The 22111-nt window shown below is 42.5% G+C and overlaps 2 protein-coding genes and 1 non-coding gene across 3 annotated transcripts; all 3 read right to left on the reverse strand.

The window, feature by feature from the left end:
* Window positions 1–774: 774 nt before the first annotated feature.
* On the reverse strand, window positions 775–4380 carry LOC146630154 (dynein axonemal light chain 4). The gene is made up of 4 exons (XM_085355624.1): window positions 4237–4380; window positions 3785–3864; window positions 1929–2012; window positions 775–1797 (listed from the first exon to the last, which is right to left on the reverse strand). Exons 2-4 carry the CDS (start codon window positions 3854–3856, stop codon window positions 1633–1635), a joined length of 321 nt encoding a protein of 106 aa, XP_085211750.1. The 5' UTR covers window positions 3857–3864; window positions 4237–4380; the 3' UTR covers window positions 775–1632.
* Window positions 4381–9489: 5109 nt separating this feature from the next.
* trnap-cgg (transfer RNA proline (anticodon CGG)) lies at window positions 9490–9561 on the reverse strand. Its single transcript has one exon. It is a non-coding gene; the product is annotated as a tRNA-Pro (tRNA).
* Window positions 9562–13197: 3636 nt separating this feature from the next.
* On the reverse strand, window positions 13198–20834 carry nptxrb (neuronal pentraxin receptor b). Its single transcript, XM_085355625.1, has 5 exons — window positions 20106–20834; window positions 16500–16890; window positions 15331–15572; window positions 14186–14365; window positions 13198–13443 (listed from the first exon to the last, which is right to left on the reverse strand). Exons 1-5 carry the CDS (start codon window positions 20832–20834, stop codon window positions 13198–13200), a joined length of 1788 nt encoding a protein of 595 aa, XP_085211751.1.
* Between the last annotated feature and the right edge of the window lie 1277 nt (window positions 20835–22111).

Raw genomic sequence — 22111 nt, forward strand, 5'->3', positions numbered from 1 at the left:
GCTATTACGTGTTGAATATAAACACGTCGTTTTCGGGCCAGAGCAAATATTCTTTAAACCTTATCTCTCTGTGCTCACAAGCTTGAATTTTTAAGCCATTTTCAGCTTTCATGTAGCGCCTGAGAAATGTTTCATGTAAGTGCTCTCTCTGTGTGTGTGTGTTATTGACAGTTTAACTTTGTGTCATCTCACTTTTGTCTGACCAAACACATCCTTTGCCTTTAGTGGAAAATAATATTTAAACTGTAAACCAGACTAATGCTTCAACAAAAACTGAGTCGGGCGTCATCATCCCTCATGACAAGTCCCCATCGCTCCAACATTGATGTTTTCCTTTTTCCATATGAACATAAAGCCTTGGCATCTTGTTTTTTTTAAAGCTTTTTTCCTCCTTTTTGTATTTCTCTATTCTTAGAAAGCCAAGCAGAAGCAGCTGGCACCATTTTATTCCTCTGTGTGAAGCATATATTTTCTTTATTCATTCATATTCACTTGTACTGATACATGAGAGAAATGACATTTCCTGTGCTGGATGCAATCACTCATGTCAGTATAATTGCTTGACTACATTTCAAGGACAAACGGTTCCAATTTGCTCTCAATCTGTCACAAAAACCTCCTTTTCATGAATTGCATTTAATCAGAAACGTGAGCCCGAAGTTTGCAGCATGCTGTGTGGTAACTGTAACGAAGCTCGCAGAAACAGCAAAGAACAAAACAGAGGCAGATGTCGGGCTCTGTTTTACACATTTCAGTTTATTATACAATCAGGTCACTTCACGCGTAATGATCCAACAAAGGATCATTAAAACTGGCATCAACATGAAAACAATCACACTGCTGTTATCACCCAGTGGGGTGATGATATTATTAGGGATAATAACAAACACCTTAACGAGGAGAAAAGGTGAGGTCGGGTGCCGTGTTCGGCTCAGAAGACTCAGAGCCTTTTTAATCGTAAGAAGATGAACTGGTCCTTAAAAAGAAGTGTTTTCAAGTTGCATCAAAATATGTACACATAAAAAAATCTTACAAATTTTATTGAAACACTAGTGCAGTTGGATAGAGAAAGACACGTGTAAAGTTACAGGCGGCGTGGACGGCTTAGTGTTGCGCAGTCTTGTCAAACTGCTGAGCACGGCGATGACGTGGTGCTACTTAAAAAGAAGGAAAAAACAAAAACGTGTGTGTCCAGCACACACAAACATAAAACACTCACACATACACACACTCCCTGCAGAGGAATGAGGGTAAAGGACTTTGGAGACCCTGGCTGGCTGTAATTGTTGGAGAAGTTGAACTTGCTTGCACATGCATGCTCACAAATGTTCTCGCCTCTTTCCTTTTTTTTTTTATTTAATGTACTGAATGGAGAGATGGATGGTTAACAACAGAGAGGAACAGACCGGTGACAGACAAGGCGAGATGCTATTTTTAGGCCCACCAGCCAAAGTCGCAATCAAAACCCCCTTTCTTCTATTCTCGCTGCATTTTTAAAATCAACGAGCGCTTCGCGGTTCCTGCCTCAGTGGCTGGTAGCGACCTGACCTAACCTGCCGAAACAAGTATAACCAGCATCTGGATGGTAGCTGGTGGTTCATTTCCAGCCCGGCGAGAACGTCAGAGAAGGTGCTACGAGCACTTCCACACGCAGACGGCCAGGCTTCCTCCGAAGAACATGTAAAGAAGATTCTTCACCTCGTGTGTGACCTCAAAGCCGAAGCCTTCGCCAATGACCACGTGCCACGAGCTGCCAAATTTCTTATCCATGGACTCCTTGATCATCTTTGCAGCACTCTATGGAAGACGGCAAGAAAAAAGAAAAAAAAAAGAAAAACAGAAGCCCTGGCCATCAGCACAACACACGAGAGAAATTTGAAAAGGCATCCTCAATATTTTACTCAAGACTGAGAGCAAAATATACACACCTCATTGTTGGTGGCATACTTCTCACAGGCTGTAACACACAGCTCCATGGTCTCAACCCTCATTTCCTCTGGCATGTCTGTGTGCTGAGGACAAACACAGAGCTATGACATGAATATAAACAAGTCAGCTAGAAACAACACTGCATTGCCTTCATCCTTTCTGACCGTCCCTAGCGCTGTCTGTCACTGTGATGCTTGGTTTAGTCAGCGTGCTCTGACTGATCAAATGTGTGAAGACACAATAGCTACAGACTTGATTTTGCAGTTGGTGCTTAGGAGCTGTTTGCTAATCTTAGAGAATACGACACCTTGTGTGAGCCACACCTGAGCCTGCTGTGTTGCCTAGCGTGCACGTATTTAACGACCAAACAAATATTGTGAAGTTTGGTGTGCGCTCTTTTGTTTTCTCACAGAAAGAGAAAAAGAAGGTTCCCAGTAATAACTAAACTAACTCCTACATGAGTGTTACAGTTTCTGTGTCATTGAGACGCAAATGTCACCATCAGATAATGGACTTCTTCATGACACTGCACCGGCTACACAGGCGTCCTTAAGTGACAGTGCAGCACAACTTTTTAAGAGATGTTTCTAAATTGCCAACTAAAATTTTAGAAGTTTAGTTTACACAGGTGTGCCACCTTTACACTCATCCCTGCATGCTGCATGTATGGCAGTGGGCTGCTGTCAGCCTGCAGCAAACTTTGCCAGTGGGAAGTGTCTGATAACTGCACTACTGTATAGCCCTGTGTAAACAATCATTCTGTACATACGATAATTTTTAACCCTACAACTGTTTACAACTTGCATAGTTCCCATTTCTGTATAGCTGTATATCTCAGATTCCTGTAAAGTTATTTATTTCATATTCTGTATAGTTTTTCATATTTATATCCTGTTCATATCCTGTACATAGCTTGTACTCACTACAGCCTGTACATACTTATAGTTATAGAATATTCACAACATACTTCATACCGTGTACATTATAACATAATAGACCCATTTCTGTAATATACTTACATATCTATATTATTGCTAATATATATTGTAATATATCTATATCACTAAGCACTTCTGGATGGATGCAAACTGCATTTCGTTGCCCTGTACCTGTGCATGTGCAATGACAATAAAGTTGAATTCTATTCTATTCTATTCTAATTCTATAAACTAAACAGGCAGCTTTGTGCGTGGGCGTGAGATGACTTTTTCACACTAATGGCTGCTGAATAGGTGGTTTGATAGGGTTTCTAAATCAGTTTATCAAGTTCTTAGCGATTACATAACAGGTATCTTCATCTAAATTATTATTTTTTGAGTGCAGGCATATTGATTCTTGGTCCCAAAGATGAGTGGAACTATGAGTGCATACCACCACTTTCCTACTTATTTTCAGCCTCTTTCTTTCAGAGTCGTTAAGGCAGACCTCGATGTGAAAATACTGACTGCAAAACTGCTCATTAATGAGGATTTGCTTCACAGGTGAATTGTGATTGGTGGAAATACAGTCACAGGCTAATCAGCTTTTTTTTTAAACTGGTGGTGCATTAGTCATGTTTAACCCTACAACTTTTAACTACGAATTAGTCCTTACGGTACTTACTGTGATCTGTCGCAACACTAATTTTCATCTGAGCCATCTTAGTCTGCAGTAGTTGTTTTAAACTTAACATTAAATAAAGTTGACTGTGTCCTTCACTCATTTACAGTCTGCTTATGCATCACAACTACATCTACTAAACCAGAGCAGCCTCACACCTGCATAATCTTTTTATTTCGCAGTATCACAAAAGTCTCATCCACACTCAGGACCTCCTTGTCCTGGTCCTAGGTGAACAATGTCACTTCATTCCTACCCTGATGAGAGGGAAGCTGTGCAGTCTCTTGTAGTCGGCCTCTTCTTTCTTTCCCTCGCCAGTCCCGGCCATTCCGACTCCTGCAAATAAAGCATGTGTGTGCATGTTAAAAATGCTGTCCCCGGAGCGTGTCACCAAGTGTCACTTCATCAGGAGTGGTGGATATCCTGCACAGCAAGCTCACATCTGTGGCTAACATGACCTGTGTTGGGGACGAAGTTAGCTAACATCGTTTAGCCCTATACTGGCTAACGACAAGAAGTCTCACATCGTAGTTCACACCAGAATAATAAGCGGTTCCACACTTAAACAGTGTCCACAGGTATCGCGTCACGGCAGGTTTGTTAACGGGACAGCGCCTTATCAGGTTAGCAGCCCTAACAGGCTAATTAGCTTAGCATGTTTTCATAGCAAACATTTGATGCACTGGTTGTTTTCTAGCTAAAACTCGCCTTATTTAGATCCACCGTCGCGCCGTTATGGGTTGCCGTCCGTTATCGAGACTTGATAAATGCGCAGTGACCCGGAGATGTGTCACTTACGAAGCGTTTGCCCCACGAAAACTTCTGCTGTTTGACTTCCAGTTCGGTTGTTAAGGAGACATTTTAAACAAGCGATATCCGTGGAGTTGGGCCCCGCCTAGCTCTGCCGAGCTGAGTTCTTATTGGTTGAGAGTCCGTCGATCAAATGGAAAGCAACCCGCCCGTTTCCGAGAACGGTAACGTAACCAAATTAAGTTTTTATTCTTCTGTACTTTTTTAAATAAATTTGAAAAAATGAAGATTAAATGCAAGGAAAATTAAAAGGAAACAAAAAAGGAAAAAAATGTAACGACAGAAATACTATGTAACTGTGTAATTACTTCTGATTCATTTATTACATATAGAAAAAAAGGAGAACTCTTAATACTGACACTGGTTAAGGTGGACCTATTATTAACAGCTTTTTGATACAAGATGGTTATAATAACATATACCTTAAGAATAATTTTATAAAGGTGTCTAATTCTGTCATTTAGTGGAAAATACACAGAAGGTCTCTTGATTTGGACCAGTATAAATGATTTTTACTGTGATACAGAGCTTGAGCTAACACACTTATCATCACTATCTACCTGCATGCATAACTGCTTTTAAATTGGGCCACTCTCCTGTCAATCAGGCAGAGCATGGGTAAAACCTTTTTTATCCATGCTAATCAGCTCTCTGACAGTCTCTGACCCACATTCAGCTGGAAACATGTGCGAGGAATCCCCCAGGTGGATTGATTTGACCCAGAATCGTCAGTCTGCTCTACATACGTGCACCCACAAGCACACAAAACCAAACCCAAGCTCAGAAAACTCCACAGTGCTTTGAAAGATAAATAATTCCACGGTCTGTCAGTGAGAGGTGCGTTTGCTGGTTGTCCATTTAGCCTCAAACACTCTATGGTATAATCCAACCTGAAATACCAACCCGAGCATCTTAAAAAATAAATAAATAATCGACTCTGTTGTGGATTAGAGTGGATTATCAATCAATCCCAGAGAGAGAAAACAATCAGATCACTTGATAATCTTCCTCTCCTTCCACTCTCACGGTCTCCTCTGTTCTTGTCTCTATGATTAATTCCTGGAGAAAAATGCATGCTGTTAACCAATTGCTGGGACGTTTCAACCCTCACATCACCTCCTCTTTATCCACTTCTCTGAAAAGGGAGTGCCCTGGCTCAGAGAAACACAGAGCCATTAACTAATTGCACAGCAGTGCATTATGTTATGACATGATTTGGCAGGATTTCTGATCAGCCTAATTGACCCATTTGGGTTACAGCATCGGTTTGACCACCTGATATGTGTAGTTTGACAGCACATTCTGACTCTGTTTACATTCTTTGTTTGAAGCCTTTAACCAACGCACACAGTCTTCAAAGCCACAGAATGAATTTGGTCACTATGATTCTCAAAGATCTCAAGTTTTTCTTTTTTAAAGTTAAGGATCAGTCTTTACTTAACCACATCTCCTATCTCTATATCACATGTTGTTTCATTCATTTATTATTATTCAGGTTAAAAATAAGTTTTCATGCTTATCAGAAAAAAGGTGCATATAAACTATGTGATCTGTACCCCACATGGCTGAAAATTGGGTGGGCAAATGGAGATAAAGCAGAGGCAACATAAATTGCAGTTCCCTCAATGGCCACTTGAGGCTGGCAGGACCATTCAGCCCCCCACAGACTCACCCATGTTAAACTGCTTAGCTTTAATACACACGTATAAGAAATTACAATACAATTTCCACTTTATAGCAAGTCTGTGAGAAGGTTTTTTTTTTTTAGCTCACCTGTTTAAGTTGTCTCAAAATTTTACTAAAGTTTGCATTATTGGGGGCGTGGCCACTATTGCTATTACTGACAGATATGTGCTTACCCAGGTGTAACATGTTAACATTTTTAGGATGTTTTCTGACACATAGTGTGGCTCTGTGGTACAATTCTTCCACAAATTTTGCGCTTAAGGTTGATCTGAAATTACACCATTCTATTTCCTTTTCTAGATAACATTAATTTATAGCTAACTGTTCCTAAAGAGTGCACATTTATATCCAAATGAGGATGCACATTGCTACCCAAGCATGTTAGCATCGATTGATAACTTAGCACTCAACCATCCCATCTAAATATGATACAGTTATGTAAAAAAAAAAAAGTTTTCACATGATTCAATTCAGCCATGTAGAAAAATAAACTCACCCTTACTTACCCTTGGAAACCAGCAGCTGCTAATCAAAAGCAGCTGATTAAGAGCTCATCAGAAAGCAGAACTTTTGGCTGTCTGTGGAACATTCCAGTGTTTGATGGCTTTATGTTAAATGGTTAATGACCTGCGCTTTACTTAGCCAAAGCACTTTACACTACATTCAGTCATCCACGCTATATTGTAGTCACAGCTGCCCTGGGGTGCACTATTTGTGCAATGACAGAGGCGAGGTTGCCGGATACTGGTGCCACCAGGCACTTTGACCAGAAGTGTCTTGCCCAAGACAACAAAGACTGTTAGAGCCGGGGCTCGAACCGGCAACCTTCTGATTACAAGACGAACTGCCAACTCTTGAGCCACGATGTCCCACAATCTTCCCAGGAGTTTAAAATTCCCCCCAATATCAGGCAACTCAATGTAGTAGAAACTGGAAGAAACCCAAGAGCTACATCTCAGACTCTCCAGATCTCAGATAGCATGTGAAAGTTCATGACAGCATGTTTGGCTTCTGGGAAGCGTTGCCAGGAAAAAGCCTCTTCTCTCTGAAAAGAACATGACAGCCTGACTTATGTTCGCAAATTTGCATATGAAAACAACAATAGCAAGGCTGGCCTTTACTTTTTTATATGTATTTGGATTAGTTACATTCAAAATCATCAAGAACTTATTAAAATAAATGCTGAGTGGTATAAAACACTTGTACTAATATAGTATTTTTCTACACAACTTGAGCACTCAAAGTACTTTCTTACTCCAAGCCTCATTCACCCACACTTTTCTTTTTTTCCCCTCCCCCAACTATGCCTAAGTGATCCTAACCTAACATCCACACTCCAATGGATGCTCTGGTGGCAACCTGGGGTTCAGTATCTTCCCCAAGGATATAGTACTTGACATGCCAGGGATCGAACCATGAATCTTCTGCTCCATCTCCTTAGCTACAGCTACCCTCCTCAGCTGTTTCACACTTCAATCACATGTGAAACAGCTTCAAAAATACACTGAGTGGCAGAAAGCAAGCACTGCATACCCAGGTGAGAAAATCACAAAAAAGGTGCCAGAGGGCTGGTGGGTACGCTGAAATGAGAATGTCAAAGTAAAGGAAAGAAGGAGATGTTTTTGACAAACGGTGTGTTGAAACTATGTCAAGAGAAAAGCTGGTGATATAAAGACCTTGAGGAAATTATTTATCACAAGGGGAAAACACACTGTAAATATTTTATGTTAAGTATGAGATGAGGCCAAGAAAAAGAAAGTAAAAGTAGTTTGGATAGTGGAGCCTAGGTTTTTAAAGCAAAGCAAGTAAAGGTGAATAACTACTTAATTGTACAATTATGAGAGGATCTGTAAGAGCTGCATGACTGCAGGGCTCATGACAATGAAGCCATGAGTTGCAGTGACAATAAAATCCATCTGTAATCTTTTTTTTTTCTGTAGTCACGAGAAAGACTGGCGCTCGCCTCCCTGCCAAGTCTGTCCTGAATGAAATGAGAAAAAAAAAATGTGCAGAAAGATTCTGAGAGGCTGTAAGATTAAATGTAAAAACTCGTGTTAGACTTGTCGCTGGTTGGTAGTGTGTCACATAAGGTTTTTCATAATAAAATGCCGCCCTTACACAGAGGTAATAAGGTATCTATAATTCAACAGCTGGGGAAGCAGACTGTTGGGGAGAGGAAAGGAACGCTCCATGTGACTCTGCTAACAAGCTGTGACAGAGGCGACATCAACAGAAAGATGGAGCCAAGAATCAGAAATTAACAATGAAAAACAATATTTGCTGCTTAGATGATTCATCTGAGTGATTGACTAATTATCCATCTGAGTGATTGGCTGATGATTCTCGAAATATGTCCTTAAATCTCCATGTCGAGGAGCCAGCATCAGCACAAATGTGGCAAAAAGTGTGTTCAGACAGAAAGAGAAGCAATTTTTCCCTGTCTTGTTCTCACAGATTTGGCTGGTTGTGCTTGTTTGCCTCAAATGGCCATTGTTGTATACAAGCATGGTTTGATGTTGAAAACCAAACATCCCACAATAATCCATCCACAGGAAACTATTGTGCGTCTGATATGGGGGCTTTTGCCCCCATCCTCTCTTTTTCATTCTCTTCTCTATCTTCTCTTGTTTCCCCTCATGGTATATGGCACTTTTCTATTCTAACTGAGCACTTTTTTTATATACAACTCACCTCATTCATTTTTTTTTAATGTAAGTAGTTTCTATTTAACATTGACACAAATCCATACTCTGGTGTAACTTGGGGTTAGACAAGGGTCGAACCACCAACCTTCTGGTTAGCAGGCAGCCTGCTTTAAACTCCTGAGCCACAGCCACCCAACTGTCGGGATGGACGGCTGCCTCTTTCTGATCCGAGAGTTTTTCTTGTCAAAAGGGAGTTTTTTCCTTCCCACAGTCACAAAGTTTAGTTATTAGGGTTTTCTTCAGAAGACTGTGGGGTCTTTACCTTACAGTATAAATGACCTTGAGGTGACTGTTATTGGAAATTGGTGCTATGTAAATAAATCTGAATTGAAAATGAATTGCTCGCTCCATAATCAACTCAGCTTTATAGCAGAAGCAGGTTTATTCAGCCTGGTGCAAAAAATTGTGTTGTTTTTTTCATTTCCTCCTTCGCAGCAGCTGTACAGGGAGTAGCCTTTTATATAACATGCTAATTTAAACTCTAATTAGGAATTATTGACATGTGGCATGTGGGTGTTGTTGAGCCTTGTTCACGTTCTTGTTCATATTCAGCTGTGGGCATACATGGTACCAAACATGGACGTAGCCTCTGTGTCTGAAAAATTAGGCCAATGCAGAAGTGCCATGAGATGGCAATAACTGCAGTTGCAAAAAGATTAGTTGTTATTAGAAACTTTAATAAAAACCACTTCTTTAACCATTTTCCCTGCTTTTCTTTTTCTTCATTCCCTTGGAACTTTTTAGAGCAAAGCAACAAGTGGGGCTCGTCCGGGATTTGAACCCGGGACCTCTCGCACCCGAAGCGAGAATCATACCCCTAGACCAACGAGCCACTGATGAGTCACCAATGGCATAAAAGATTGGTGTACCTACATCGCTTGTTGAACCTACAGAGACCTGTTTAGCTTCTAAGTAGCCTACCTATTAGCTTAATTTAATCATCTTTAATGATCCATTGTTAGCGTCTCTGTTAAAATCATGGAAAAAAAGGATGTACCTTAGTAACGAAGCTAACCAATGGTTAGTGGTTAGTTGGTCTATCCTTTTGTCCTCTAATTTCTGGCTTTGAAAAAAAAAACAATATGCACAGCCAGAATAAACTCAAGGGTTGAAAACATTACTTGATGTGTTGATTTTTTACAGTCTATCCTTGAAGCCACAAAGGTCAGCTTCCTATTACCAAAGGTATCTAGCCACCATTCGTTTCTGCATGAAAATCTTACTGTGACCCACACAGTTGTTGATTTTTCAGTCTAGAGTGGCAGAAGCCAGTTTATCTCTAAAGCTTTCTTTCCTGCCTCCCATAGATTATTAATATCTTCTTGGGAAACAGATCATAGATATCTTTTATTTCTTCTTCTTTGGCATCAAACACAGTGAGAACCTCGAGGGGATTCTTCTAACCAAACTCTCCCCTTTCAAAAAAAAATAAATGAATTTAGACAGATAAAAGGAAACTTACTTAAATTACAGCTAAATTTGGTGTTTTAGAGATAAAAGTATAGAGAGTGTAGACATAAATTGCTGGTCATCAGACTGTAAAGGTTGGGTTTTGAGGAAGTCACAGGAAACCAGCTGAAGTGAGATTGAGAACTTTAATGAAGTGTTGTGCAGTTGGAGGTTAGACTTGAGCTCACAGCTAAGATGAACCGATCGCCAAGAAATGTGGTGTGTGGGCAGATGAGCAGTCACGAATCATCATGATCTTCGTTAAATTTATGAGTAATCTATTATGTCTACATCAGCGGTCAGGATTTCTGTGGAGTGTCTTTGCTGAGTACTGCCTCCATGTAAAAGACACACACGTGCCATCTGACAGCAAATACGCTGTTAATCCAGTCTGGCACACAACAAAAAGAGCTTAAAGCCTTTTCTTAGTGTGTGATTATGTATAAAGGCTTGCATGCTGAGTGCAATTGTTTAGTTGAAGTGTAATCCGGATGGCTTGGCAAGTCTGAAGGAATCAGCCACTCAAACCCAGCACACACATCCCACACTTTCTTCTTTTCTTTCTTTTTGCTTTTGTTTTTTTGACGTCATGTTAAAAAGCTACGACTCCAGAACTGTTGTCATAACCACTTTATTAGTTTTTATCCACCTATTTCACAATACCAAAGAAGATCCATGAAGATGCAGATAAGGACAAGCGCAACACTGTCACAGCCATCAACGACCAAACAAAACCGAGAGAGAGAAACAGAAGAAAGAGACGACGAAGAAGAAAACTCTAAAAAAAAAACTCTGACCATTCTGTGGGCACGAGAGCCCTGGCAGGCACTTTACAACAGGGTGTCAAATTGTTTGCGGGAATGATGGATTGAGGTAATAAGTGAACAGAAGCACTGAGTGTATCTTAACCACAGTTCATTTCGCTGCACAGTGTTGACTGGATACATTTTTTAGCGTAGCTGGACGAAGCGAGAATTAAACCCTCGGCCCTCACAGTGCATCTGGTTTGCTCTTCCCTCCTCTATTTCCTGTGATGTCCGCCTCGCATATCCGCCTCAACTCCATGCAGGCCATTAAGCGCATCCATCTCAAGCTGACTATGAAAGATTCAAATCAAATGCCAGACATCAGAGGAATACAGCCATGTGACTTTACAGATTCGCCGCAAAAAAAACCCCAAAACAAAACACAGAGCATCACAGTTTAGTTAACTGTCTGTGAAGGTTCTCAGTCATCCAGGTCATCGTAGTCTAAGGAGCTTAGAAACAAAACGCCTGGACTTCTTTAAGGTTCTTTAAGGTTCTGAGCTCATCGTCTGGGAAGGCCCACTCACATCCTGGGCCATCAGACCTCAAATCACATGATGGGGTGGGGCTAGGTTTCACAATGAGCTCACCTGAAACCTTGGCTAATTGTGACCTACACCCATTTTCACACCTTGGCTCATGTGATTAGGTAGAGGATCATTAGGGGGTCCATTGTCCCTCTTGGGGGACACTCCCACAGAGCTTAAATCTGGGACACTCCACCGTTTGACCCTAAAACTGAAGAAGCTTCTCAGATGAGAAGTGAAATGTCTTCAAGCAAGTTAAATTAATTATTTAAGTAAAAAAAGTCCCGTACGATCAACTTTGGAAAAAATGTGCTCAAAACCAAGCAACTTAAAACAAGGGAAATATATATATATATATATATATCCTTCATTAAATGTAAAAAACGGGACTCAAATGCTTCCATGGTGCATAACTATCAATAAAAAATGCCAACAATCTAATGTAATCTAAAGGCTTAATGATTTTACTATCTATTTGTTTGGCTTGTAGTTCTTCAGGTTACTTAAAAGGTGGCAGTAGTTTGACTTTACTGTCGCTCAGTGGAAGCACAGTCTTCCCTTCAGGTTGTGTTTTCTGCACAGAGCCAGCTGTTAAGTACAAAATGGCCATCATGGAATCAGTCCACCTCATGCCCTCCCCCTCAGTCTGTGAGGATTTAATAAAAACATGTGTAGAGTGGGGCAGTGTGGAATACGTACACTGTAATTTTCACCAAAAAAACAAAACAAAACATTTACATTTCATCTGATTTACATTCAGTGATACCACAGTTATATCGTAATACCAGTTCTCTTAGTGGTGCTTAGTTAGACATGACGTTTTATTTCAGGGGTCGGCTGAGAGCGCTGTTTTATCTAAGCTGCAAACAATAAGAAAAGAAAAACGCTGCAACTTCACTTTGCTGGGCTGTGAGATGCACGAGAGGCTACAGCAGGCATGGGGCGGGGAGGAGCAGACTGATACAGAGCAACATTAGCAGAAGTACATTACACATTATACATTTATAAGTCCACTGGTTTACCGAATCGTGGTATGCAATATAGAAAAACCGAAAAGCACACAGACTTTACTCGACAGGATCATATACAGTTAAAAACGGACCAAACTCGGTTTCCCCATTGAGTAATAAAAATAGATATGACCACTAGAGCATGTCAGAAATCAGCTGTAGCATCATAACACAACCAGCTGGACACGGGATGAAGAAGAGATGGAATTTTGTGTCACTGTGTTGCAAAAAAACAACAATGGAGAAACCCTTAGATGTGGCATCGTTAAAGGTTCTTTCCATGACTGCACTGAAACCTGCAGGAATAATCTCGTATGGCTGACTGGCCCAAGAGATTATCATCTAAACCACAGATTCCACTCTATCAATGCAGAGTCTCCGTTTAAACACGTTCACGCCAGAGGTTGATTGACCCATGCAAGCCTTCACTAAGGTGATTCTGTGACTAAACTCACTGTATCTCACTGCAGAAGTAAACACATGAGCGTGGACACCAACACAAAGAACAGAACAGATACACCACGCTTGACAATTTAATAGTCCACTGGTAGTAAGCTTACCAACCCCCAACAAGCAAATTATACTGGATGCTCCAACTTGGATAAAAACTCTTTAGACTCTTCAATTCACTCCTAAATTGACCTCTCAAGCATGGCTGCCCTCTCCCAGTCATTCTTCACTGTTTGGGGCCAGAGGGGTTGGATCTCTGGGCGGCGTGGCACGGGTCCAGGGACTCCTTGGTGGCGCCGCCATAGACATCTACGTCGTGGTCGGTCCAGGGCGCGATGTTGCCCAGGGCCGAGGAGCTGCAGTCGGCCACGGCGGCCACCTCGGCTGGCTTCAACACCCGGTCCCACAGGTTAAACTGAGAGAGCTCCCCGACCAGAGCCTGGGAGGCATCAAAACGTCCACCCAGTGTGTCCTTGGGTAGAAGAGATAGCACATTCAGAACTTCAACACCAGCCATTTTAAACATTATTACATTATTATTTGTGGTGGGGGGGGAAAAGGACGATTTCCATTGGAATATCGTTTGGCAGCAGTTTGCTTGACAAAGTTTTTAATTAACATTAAGTAAATAACGATTACCCACTTCTTTGGATAAATACCAAAACTATGCTTTAAATGTCAAATCAGGTAACTGGTGAAGGCACTGAGCTAAAATAAAGTTTATTCTGCAGGAAAATATTACATTTTTTCCTGATTTTGCACAAATACAATTAAAAGTATTAATTTCCCTCTTGTGTCCTGGGATTTTTCTCGATAAAATCAAGTCAACACATCTCAGCCAGCAGCAATCCATCAGCCATCCTCAGAGGAGATTAATGAAATACTTGCTCCCTCTCAAAACTATCCATCAAATTACGTCGTGCTCCATCAGTGTTTTTGTCTTTTATGCAAGGACAAAAGAGCTGCGGGATGAGCTTCGGGTTGTTCTTCTGACACCAGGGAGGGATAATGTCGCATTTCGTAACCGTTTTGTAATGTAGTTGTTTCGCTAATGAAGCAGCCAAGCGTGAGGATAAACACCATTAGGTTTCTGCCTCTTCATGTGTGAAAAGCTAATGGTGGTTCCTTAAAATAGCTCTCCTGGTTTCTCTGTGTATGTTTATCCATGGATCATTCACCTATGAATCATCCATCCATCCATGCATCCGTCTCACCTGCTCCTGTCCCAGAATGAGGACTCCCCCGGGTTTGATTGGGTGCCAGGCCGCCAGTCCCTCCCCTCGTCCCTTCATCTTCCCACCCTGGTAGGCCTTCCAAACCCCATCTCTGAGAGTCCAGCTGACACAGATGTGCTGCCACTCATCCTGTGGCAGGGACAGGGGCAGCTGCGCCACCTACAGGCCAGAGGAAACAGTGGCCGCAGTTAGAATTTCTCAAACTTGCAAACACTGAGCTCGCATTATAATTGGAACACCTTTCACCACGGTAAACCTCGACTACATTGCACTCTCTCATGGGAACTATACAGCAACTATATGAGCAATATTAAAGGAAAACACTGGCGTGGAACTGACTGTTCCTCAATAATGTATGTTTGCTGTGGATCCCGCTGCTACAAATGCAGAAAAACACAAACAGAGGGCAGGTTCTTCTTACTTTTAATTGATTTTAATCAAGGCATTTGTTCTGGACAAAGAACAATTTTAGGCAAAGTAATGTTGCAGTTTGCGACTGAATTGTGGCCATGATAAATCTAAATCACAAAAAAGTCTGATTTTAATGCTCTTTTTTTCCCTCCTATCTAGTTTATACTTGTAAATTTTTAATGTGTTGTTGAAGTGCACCGTCTGTTTTAGTTTTACGTTTTCTGCATTATGGGAATACACATATTTTCTTTTTTTTTGGGGGGGGGGGGGGGGGGGGGGGGTGATCGATGGCTGAAGTGGGATCAACACCAGCGCACACCTGAGGCTGAGAACCAAAACCCAAACTTAATGTAGATGGTGATTCACGTACTGTTTACTCAAACGACAGCACACAGCTGTGACATTTTCAGGTTTGCTTTTTCCATCACTCTTGTAAAATTCAATAAGTCTGTGAGAATGAACATGTTTACATCGCTCACTTTAATAACAGTAAGCCATCAACTATACTCTACTGTTCTGTAAGACATCGTAATTAGTTTCCTTGCAGGCTTCTGTGCTTGAGTAATTACAAGGAAACCTTAAAGGTTATGAGATATTAATGCTTTTCCCGACAAGAACCATTAATTTTCCCATGTAAAATGTTCTGACTTGTCCCAACGTCCAGATATTAGCACAGGTACAACAGACAGGTAGGTCTGAGAAACCCTCGTTACCTTGTCGTTGATAAGCAGCTCCACGGGATTGTGGACTCCCTGTAACAGAACCAGCTCATTGGGCTGCCCCGGCACAGAGTAGGAGAAGGGGGTCCCAATGCCACCCTCTTTGGCTTTGAGCCATAGGCAGGCAGTGAAGGCATACATCTCAGTAATCTCTTTCCTGACCAGGCCGTACATGTAGTTGGTCCGCATAGGGAAGGAGATGACAAAGCCGTCAGGGAACGGTGGCTCCGTCATCGCTTTGGAGACACACATGAAGGAGATGAAGAGAAAGAAGTTAGACGCTGTAAGGCAGACCCAGAGAGAAAACAGCGAGCGATGATTGCATTAATTTATACAAGGACACTGAGGCTTCCCTTCTCACTTGTCTCTGCTAGTTTGCGCTCAAGCCCACACTCGGGCGCAGAGCGCTTGGCAAGAGCTCAGATGTTACAGTTAATGATCACCCTCTCTAACTCGAGGCCACACTGCAGCTCTTAAAGCTGAGAAGATGTAGAGGTGGTCAGAGAGGTTGGGAGAATGACAGAGTGGTGAAAAAAAAGGGGATAAATCAGCACTTTTTCCTATTAACCTTCCTCTTGGCACCTCGCAAACTCTCAATCTCACCTCTGAGCGTCCACTTCTCCCATTATCAAAGAGCGTATACTCCTTTTTCGAGAAGCTTTCACCTGCAGTAACCTTATTTCTGCTCAGAAAATCTGCAAATAAAGCCCTTCAAAACCAACGTGACACATCCAGACCTCATTCCTGACACCCGCAAAGCAAGAATCCTTCCCATAGGTCCCCCGTGAGGATGAAGATTAAAGCAGGTAAAAGCAGCGGATGATTTCAGATATATTATTCTCTCCTTCCTTTATTTTATTTTTATTTTTAGCTCTCAGCTCTCACTTTGACATTTTCCCACTCTTAAGCACTCATTAATCATCTAATTTTAATCTAAAGCATATTCTCTGCTGCTGAGATGACCCAGTTCACCAGCAGAGCTCGTTAAACTTTCATTTCAGCCTTCTCTTGCAATGCTCTGATCTACATTCAGCTTGATGTTGCCCTTGTCTTACTACCCTTTACATCAGTTAATCTGTCCCTTCCTTCGTTCATTTAGCCAACAATGTCATGTCTTTATTTCGCCTCCTCTTTTTTTCCTTTCTTCCCACCCCCATACTCACTGTGTTCCAGCTCGGTGACACGGTGGCTGACGTTGTCGATGCCCTTGTTGATCTTCTCATGCTGGCCCTGAGTCTCCTTCCTCATGGCCTGTCTCTCCTTCTCTAGCATCTTTATCTTCCTTTCCAGCTCCCCTTCCAGGTCCTCCACCCTCCAGGTGCTCTTTCCACGCCCAGGGGGACCCTTAGCAGGAGGCCTGGAGGCAGAGGAGCCTGGGGAAGCAGGACGGCGGCCCCCTGGGGCAGACCCTGCAGATAGGGAGGAAGTACTGCTGGAAGGCGGAGCTGGAGCCTTGCCGGTGTTACCAGCTGTGCTGCTGCCGCTGCCGCTACCGCCACTATTTACGCCCACAGATGTGTCTGTGAGGTTCAAAGCAGCAGGGCCTATCTCTGCCTGTAGGAGAGAAATAAGAAACACAAGGTCTGTGTTAGCATTGATGCTAGTTATTACTGGTTAGACACATTTAGAGAACAAATTTAACAACAGCAGATTTATGACAAGGACATAAAATGATTCAGTAGGTGAGCAATGCTACAGTTCCAGTGACAGTTTGGAAGTAATATATATATTATAGATGTCACCTGTGTATTCACAAATGAAACCAGGCACACCCACACTAAATGATGTGTTTATAATATAATAAAATGAATCATAATTTGTTCCTCTATGAATATTTGAACCCACTTAACTCCATGAAGTAGTGGGATTTGAACCCACCCAGATCTAACCACCGTGTGATTTGGAGATAGTCTACAAAGGAATATGTTTCACTTTTCTCTTTGCTAAAGTAGCATTTTATGACTGATTGTAAACATTAGTAGCATGAAACACTTTCTATATTTACTTACACTTAGTGTAGTTTTAGAGTCAGGTTGGGAGAGTGGCAGAAGGATTGTAGATTACAAACCGTGTTTTGTGTTCTCTGTTCAAAAGTAAAGTCACGCTACTATTTAACTGTTTTGGCTTATTACATGTGGCCCTTTAATGATTACTTTTCTAGAGTACAACCAATTATATATCATATCAGCCGATATCACTCACCTATTTGCTGATACTGACATATCAGCAAATAGGTTTTACAGCTGAAGATAAATGAAAAGTAAAAAAGCAACAAAGACGTGGGAGAAACACCCTTCAGCCTTGTTACTAATGTTGATGTTACATAGTTTGTCCACCAGAGGGCACTCTACAACTTCCTTGTTAGCCAGTGTTTGGAACACCAAAAATTCATCAACCAGCTGATTTGAACAACTTGTTAAAATAACAAAAAGATTATTTTTAAAGTTCACTGTCATAAATAACTGAAAACAATAAATTTTAAGCAAATCTGTTTATGATTTGTGTTTTTTAAAAGAAATATCGATTGATATATTGGATTTCTGAATCACTAAATATCAGTATTACTCTTATATCAGTCTGGCTGAAGCCTTTTCTTAAAAGAAATGTTTTCTGTGCTTTAACATCGAGCATTTTTATCTTGGCAGCATTTTCACAGCTGCTAACCAAGAGTCAGTCTGCATGGTAATGTTAGAGCTTTTTGTTCAATGTCAAAAGGAAATGACTTTTTTGAATTTCAAGCACTGAAAGACATCCTTGTCAAACAACACAGTGGCACTGAATGCAGCCTGTCTAGACACAGAGGCATCTCCTTGTAAGCCATTTATCCTGGATGTTGCTGTACTCCTGGCTTTCCTGACCCATGATGTCTGGAAATATCCACCCCAGAATATGTGTTGTTACATGCAAAGACATATTTTCACCATGTAGGCTTTGTGCCAAAAATAATATATTTAGATATGACTCATTTGTTGTCATGAAAATTTACATTGGTAATTGTAAATGACTACAAATTTGAACATTTTATAACAAACCTGTGTTTGTTATATGTTTGTGTATATTTTTACATGGTATTTATCTAGATTAATACTTGGTTTTCTATTTAATTGTTCTCCTTTCTTTTATGTAGTTTTTTATCTTACCGAGACATCTGCTTACTGTGATATTTTAATTTATTAAGCTGTATATTTAACTACATCATTCTCAGCTTATTTGCTTTTTGGGATGAGTAAATTATAATTTACCATATTTCTTTATGGCTTTGTCGCAGCTTTATCTTTAGCACTAATCTTGCATCACCGAAGCTTCCTGTGAGCTGATTTTTTTCCACGTATATGCTTAATATGATGTAATCATTTAGTTCTCCTTTGCCAAACATCTGCCCTGATCTATGTCTCAAGATCTGAATCTTTACTTTGTAATTAAATCTTTGGATTACACCCAGCCTTGCAGACAAGTCCTTTCCCAAGATTAAATGAAAAAAGCACAAGGACTCTGAGCTCCGTCCTCCTCAGAGCGTGTTGTCCAGATGTCAATGACCTCTAATCGTATTGATCACTTTCAATTTTTAATGCTGTTTATTTGCGCCTTAGGTTGGGCGTAGAGATGCCTTGAGCAATGTCAATAAATATTAATTAACTATTTTTTATGAGAGCTGAGGGTGAGAATATTGGCTAAAAGTGGAAAATGCTGTTAAAAAAGGCTGTCAGTGCAGTTCCTATTCACTGTGGGGATATTTGTGAAAAATACATGAACAGATTTAACATAATGGCAATGAGCAGAGCCCAGTCCTGTCTTTATTGCCTCTAAATATGGCTGCCATCGATGTTAGATGTAGTGGTGGTTTAAAACTGAAATGAAACTGCAGGGAAGGGGCTCGACTAATAAGGCAGCGCCATGGAGAGAGCTTTTGTAGCAGCCGGGCACTGGCAGTATTAGTAGCCTATGCAGAGCATAAGTTGAAAAAAGAAGGTGTTGGTGGAGGAGCTGTAAAGAGAGAGAGAGCTGTTAGTGTGGATGAGACGGCTTCGGGGGCGATATATAATATCAAGAGAGTTGCTGAGGCAGGACTGGATGTGGACGTCCAGGATATAAATTCTCACTGACGGAGACAACCTTGTAACTGACTGTGCTTGGAGAGCACCAGCAGTGATGCAGCAGTGTTTGTGTGTGGGTGTGTGTCTCAATCTTTGCACACACACACACACACATAAAATCTGACCCCCCTACTCCACCTCCCTCCTTCCTGTCCAGCCAGCTTCATGTTTTATTTATGTCTCCATCCTGCTGTGGGAGATGCGGTGGTACAGGGTATGAGGCAGCAGGGTGGGGGGATGCGGAGGAGCGTGAGGGCCAGCAGGTGGAAAGATTTCCCATGGGTCCGTGTGGAGCTTGCGCAAGAGATCAGGGGTATCTGTGTCACGAGTTAGGCTACTTGTCAGAGGAAAGAGGAGCAGAAGATAAAAGAGGGAGGGGAGAATGAAAAGAGGTGTAGAGAGATAAAGACCAGAGCCCCTCTTCAGGCTCAGAGAACCAGCAGAGCTGTGGCACTTTAATCTGAATCATAAGTCAATTCTAATGGTTAGTCCTAAACCACCACAGTGGATATCAAGCTAAAATTAGGATAGATCTTGAAATGAGCCTAATTTAGACTGAATGGCACTGACTCATCTGCTGATGCATCATTCTGGTGCCTCTCCAAATCAAGTCAAACAAAACTCAGACAGGAGGTTAATCAGCGACAAGCCCGCACTCAGCATCCCTGTGTTTACCTCCAGTTTCTCAATGCGATCCTTCAGCTCCATGATGGCCCGGGCCAGCTCCTCCACGGCCCGCGCCGTCTGCAGCTGTGCCGCGGCGGATGAGGTCACATCATCCCCGGCCATGACGCGGCGGTTCCCGCTCCAGACCCCGATGCTGCGCTCCGGGATGCTCCGCTCGTCCTCCAGGCCGCTCTCGCACTCGCTGAGCTTCCCGGTCAGCTCCCTTATGGTCCTCTGGTCCATGAGGATCTGGTCGTTCTGCTGCAGGACCATCTGCCGGAGTTCCTCCGCGGTGGTCCGCAGGTCTTCATCCCCTGTGCCGTAGAGCGGATCGTCCGCCTGCTGCTGCTGGTGGTCCCTCCGCTGCCTCAGGTCTTTAGTCTTGCACTCTCCCACCGGCACAGGAGTGCAGATGAGTCGGCTGAAGCTGAACTGCTTCGCCGGCCCTCCACCCGTCTCCTCCCCAAGGTTGAGCTCGTTCAGAGTGGGAACCTCCACGCCGATGCCGCCGAGTCCGTTTCCACCATCGTACGACTCCGCGCCGTGCAGAGCGCCCAGCGGCCCGGCGTGAGCCACCGACCCCGGCTCCAGAGGCTGGAGCAGCGACTCCGACGTCAGGGTTCCGTTATCGCTGACGAGAGCGGCGCGTTTGCGCGGATAAACGCTGGCAATGATGCAGATGACCGCGCCGAGGAAGGCCAGAGTGCCCGCTCCCACGAGCACCACTGCGAACTTCATGGTGACCGTGAAGAGCAGTGATGTAGATCAGGAGTTCAGACACAAGGTGACACACACACGAGCCTGCGATAAAAAACAAATAAAAATAAAAATCCTTTAAAAAATAATTTAAAAAATAAAACAAAAACAAAGACTTGTCTGGGCTTTGGAGGCTGGAACTCAGAACAGCATGTAGGAAGACTGCAGCCCGCCTCAATATAATCTCAGCCTGACGTGTCAAATAAAGTCGCCAGATCTTTCAGGCGGAATGTGACACTTACTGTAGGAGCGGGTAGATCCGGGGCTCTGCTGCTGTTGTTTCCTCACCACCCTCTGTGTGTACCTAATGTTGACGGCACCGCGCTGTCTGGAGCAGAGATGCTCCCTCTCCAGTCTCCGTGTTGCTAAGCTGCTCTCCTCCGCGCGTTACTATGGGGATCTCTCGGAGAGGAGGAGCGAGGCTGTGGGCATGCGCGGGTCAGAGCCTAGGTGAACCTCCAGCAGCAGCCGAGCAAACAAGGCGATGATGTGACTGCGCTGCCTGAGCGCACATCCTGTTCTGGAGGCTTGGAAGATAAAAGGAAGGAAAGGGGGGGGGTGGACACATTTTAAAAACTTAACATAAAAACCGATGTAAAGAATCCAAACTGCATTGATAAGGGATGCAAAATCCCAGTGTGCAGTGCACTTTTTCTTTCACAACTATGTGTACAGCCTGAGTTTATTTACATGCGACATCTGATGTAAGAAATCGCACGTAAGACGAGCTGCAGCAGAAGTGGAAAGGCTGGATAGTGTAGAGGAGAAGAAGAAAGGAAAAACAGAGACGTGGGACCTTTAACACCAGGGTTTTTATACTGAGTAGGAGGAAGAACATGTTTTCCTCAAGAGGCAGTCCCGACTAATGCAGCACTAACGCCGACAGGAATGATCCAACCCTGACCCTCTGTCCTCTGTGGCTCTGTTCGGCAAACAAATCCTCTCCGCTGGATGGAGGAAAGACTTTTATAAAGTTTTCTCTGCATAGCAATCCAAATAAATATGCATATTTAAATTTAAAGAAAAAGAAAGACATGTAATCTACCACTGTGAAAAGATCTGATGTCAGTGTTGAGAAAGGAAAATAAAGCTATTAATATGTGATTCTTGCTTTGTAATGAAACAACTAAAATCAGTGAGGTCACTTCCCATGACACACCTTTCACCTAGCTTACACTTTCCAGAGATATCTCACAAACACATACTTGCCATATCCACCCGTGGCCCGCTGCTTGGATTGCAGAGAATGAAGCAGAAAC

Source organism: Diplotaxodon limnothrissa, linkage group LG6 (assembly GCF_057381915.1).
Source record: "Diplotaxodon limnothrissa isolate DT_005_m linkage group LG6, D_limnothrissa_male_GT1.1, whole genome shotgun sequence".
In the NCBI taxonomy this organism is placed as follows: domain Eukaryota; kingdom Metazoa; phylum Chordata; class Actinopteri; order Cichliformes; family Cichlidae; genus Diplotaxodon; species Diplotaxodon limnothrissa.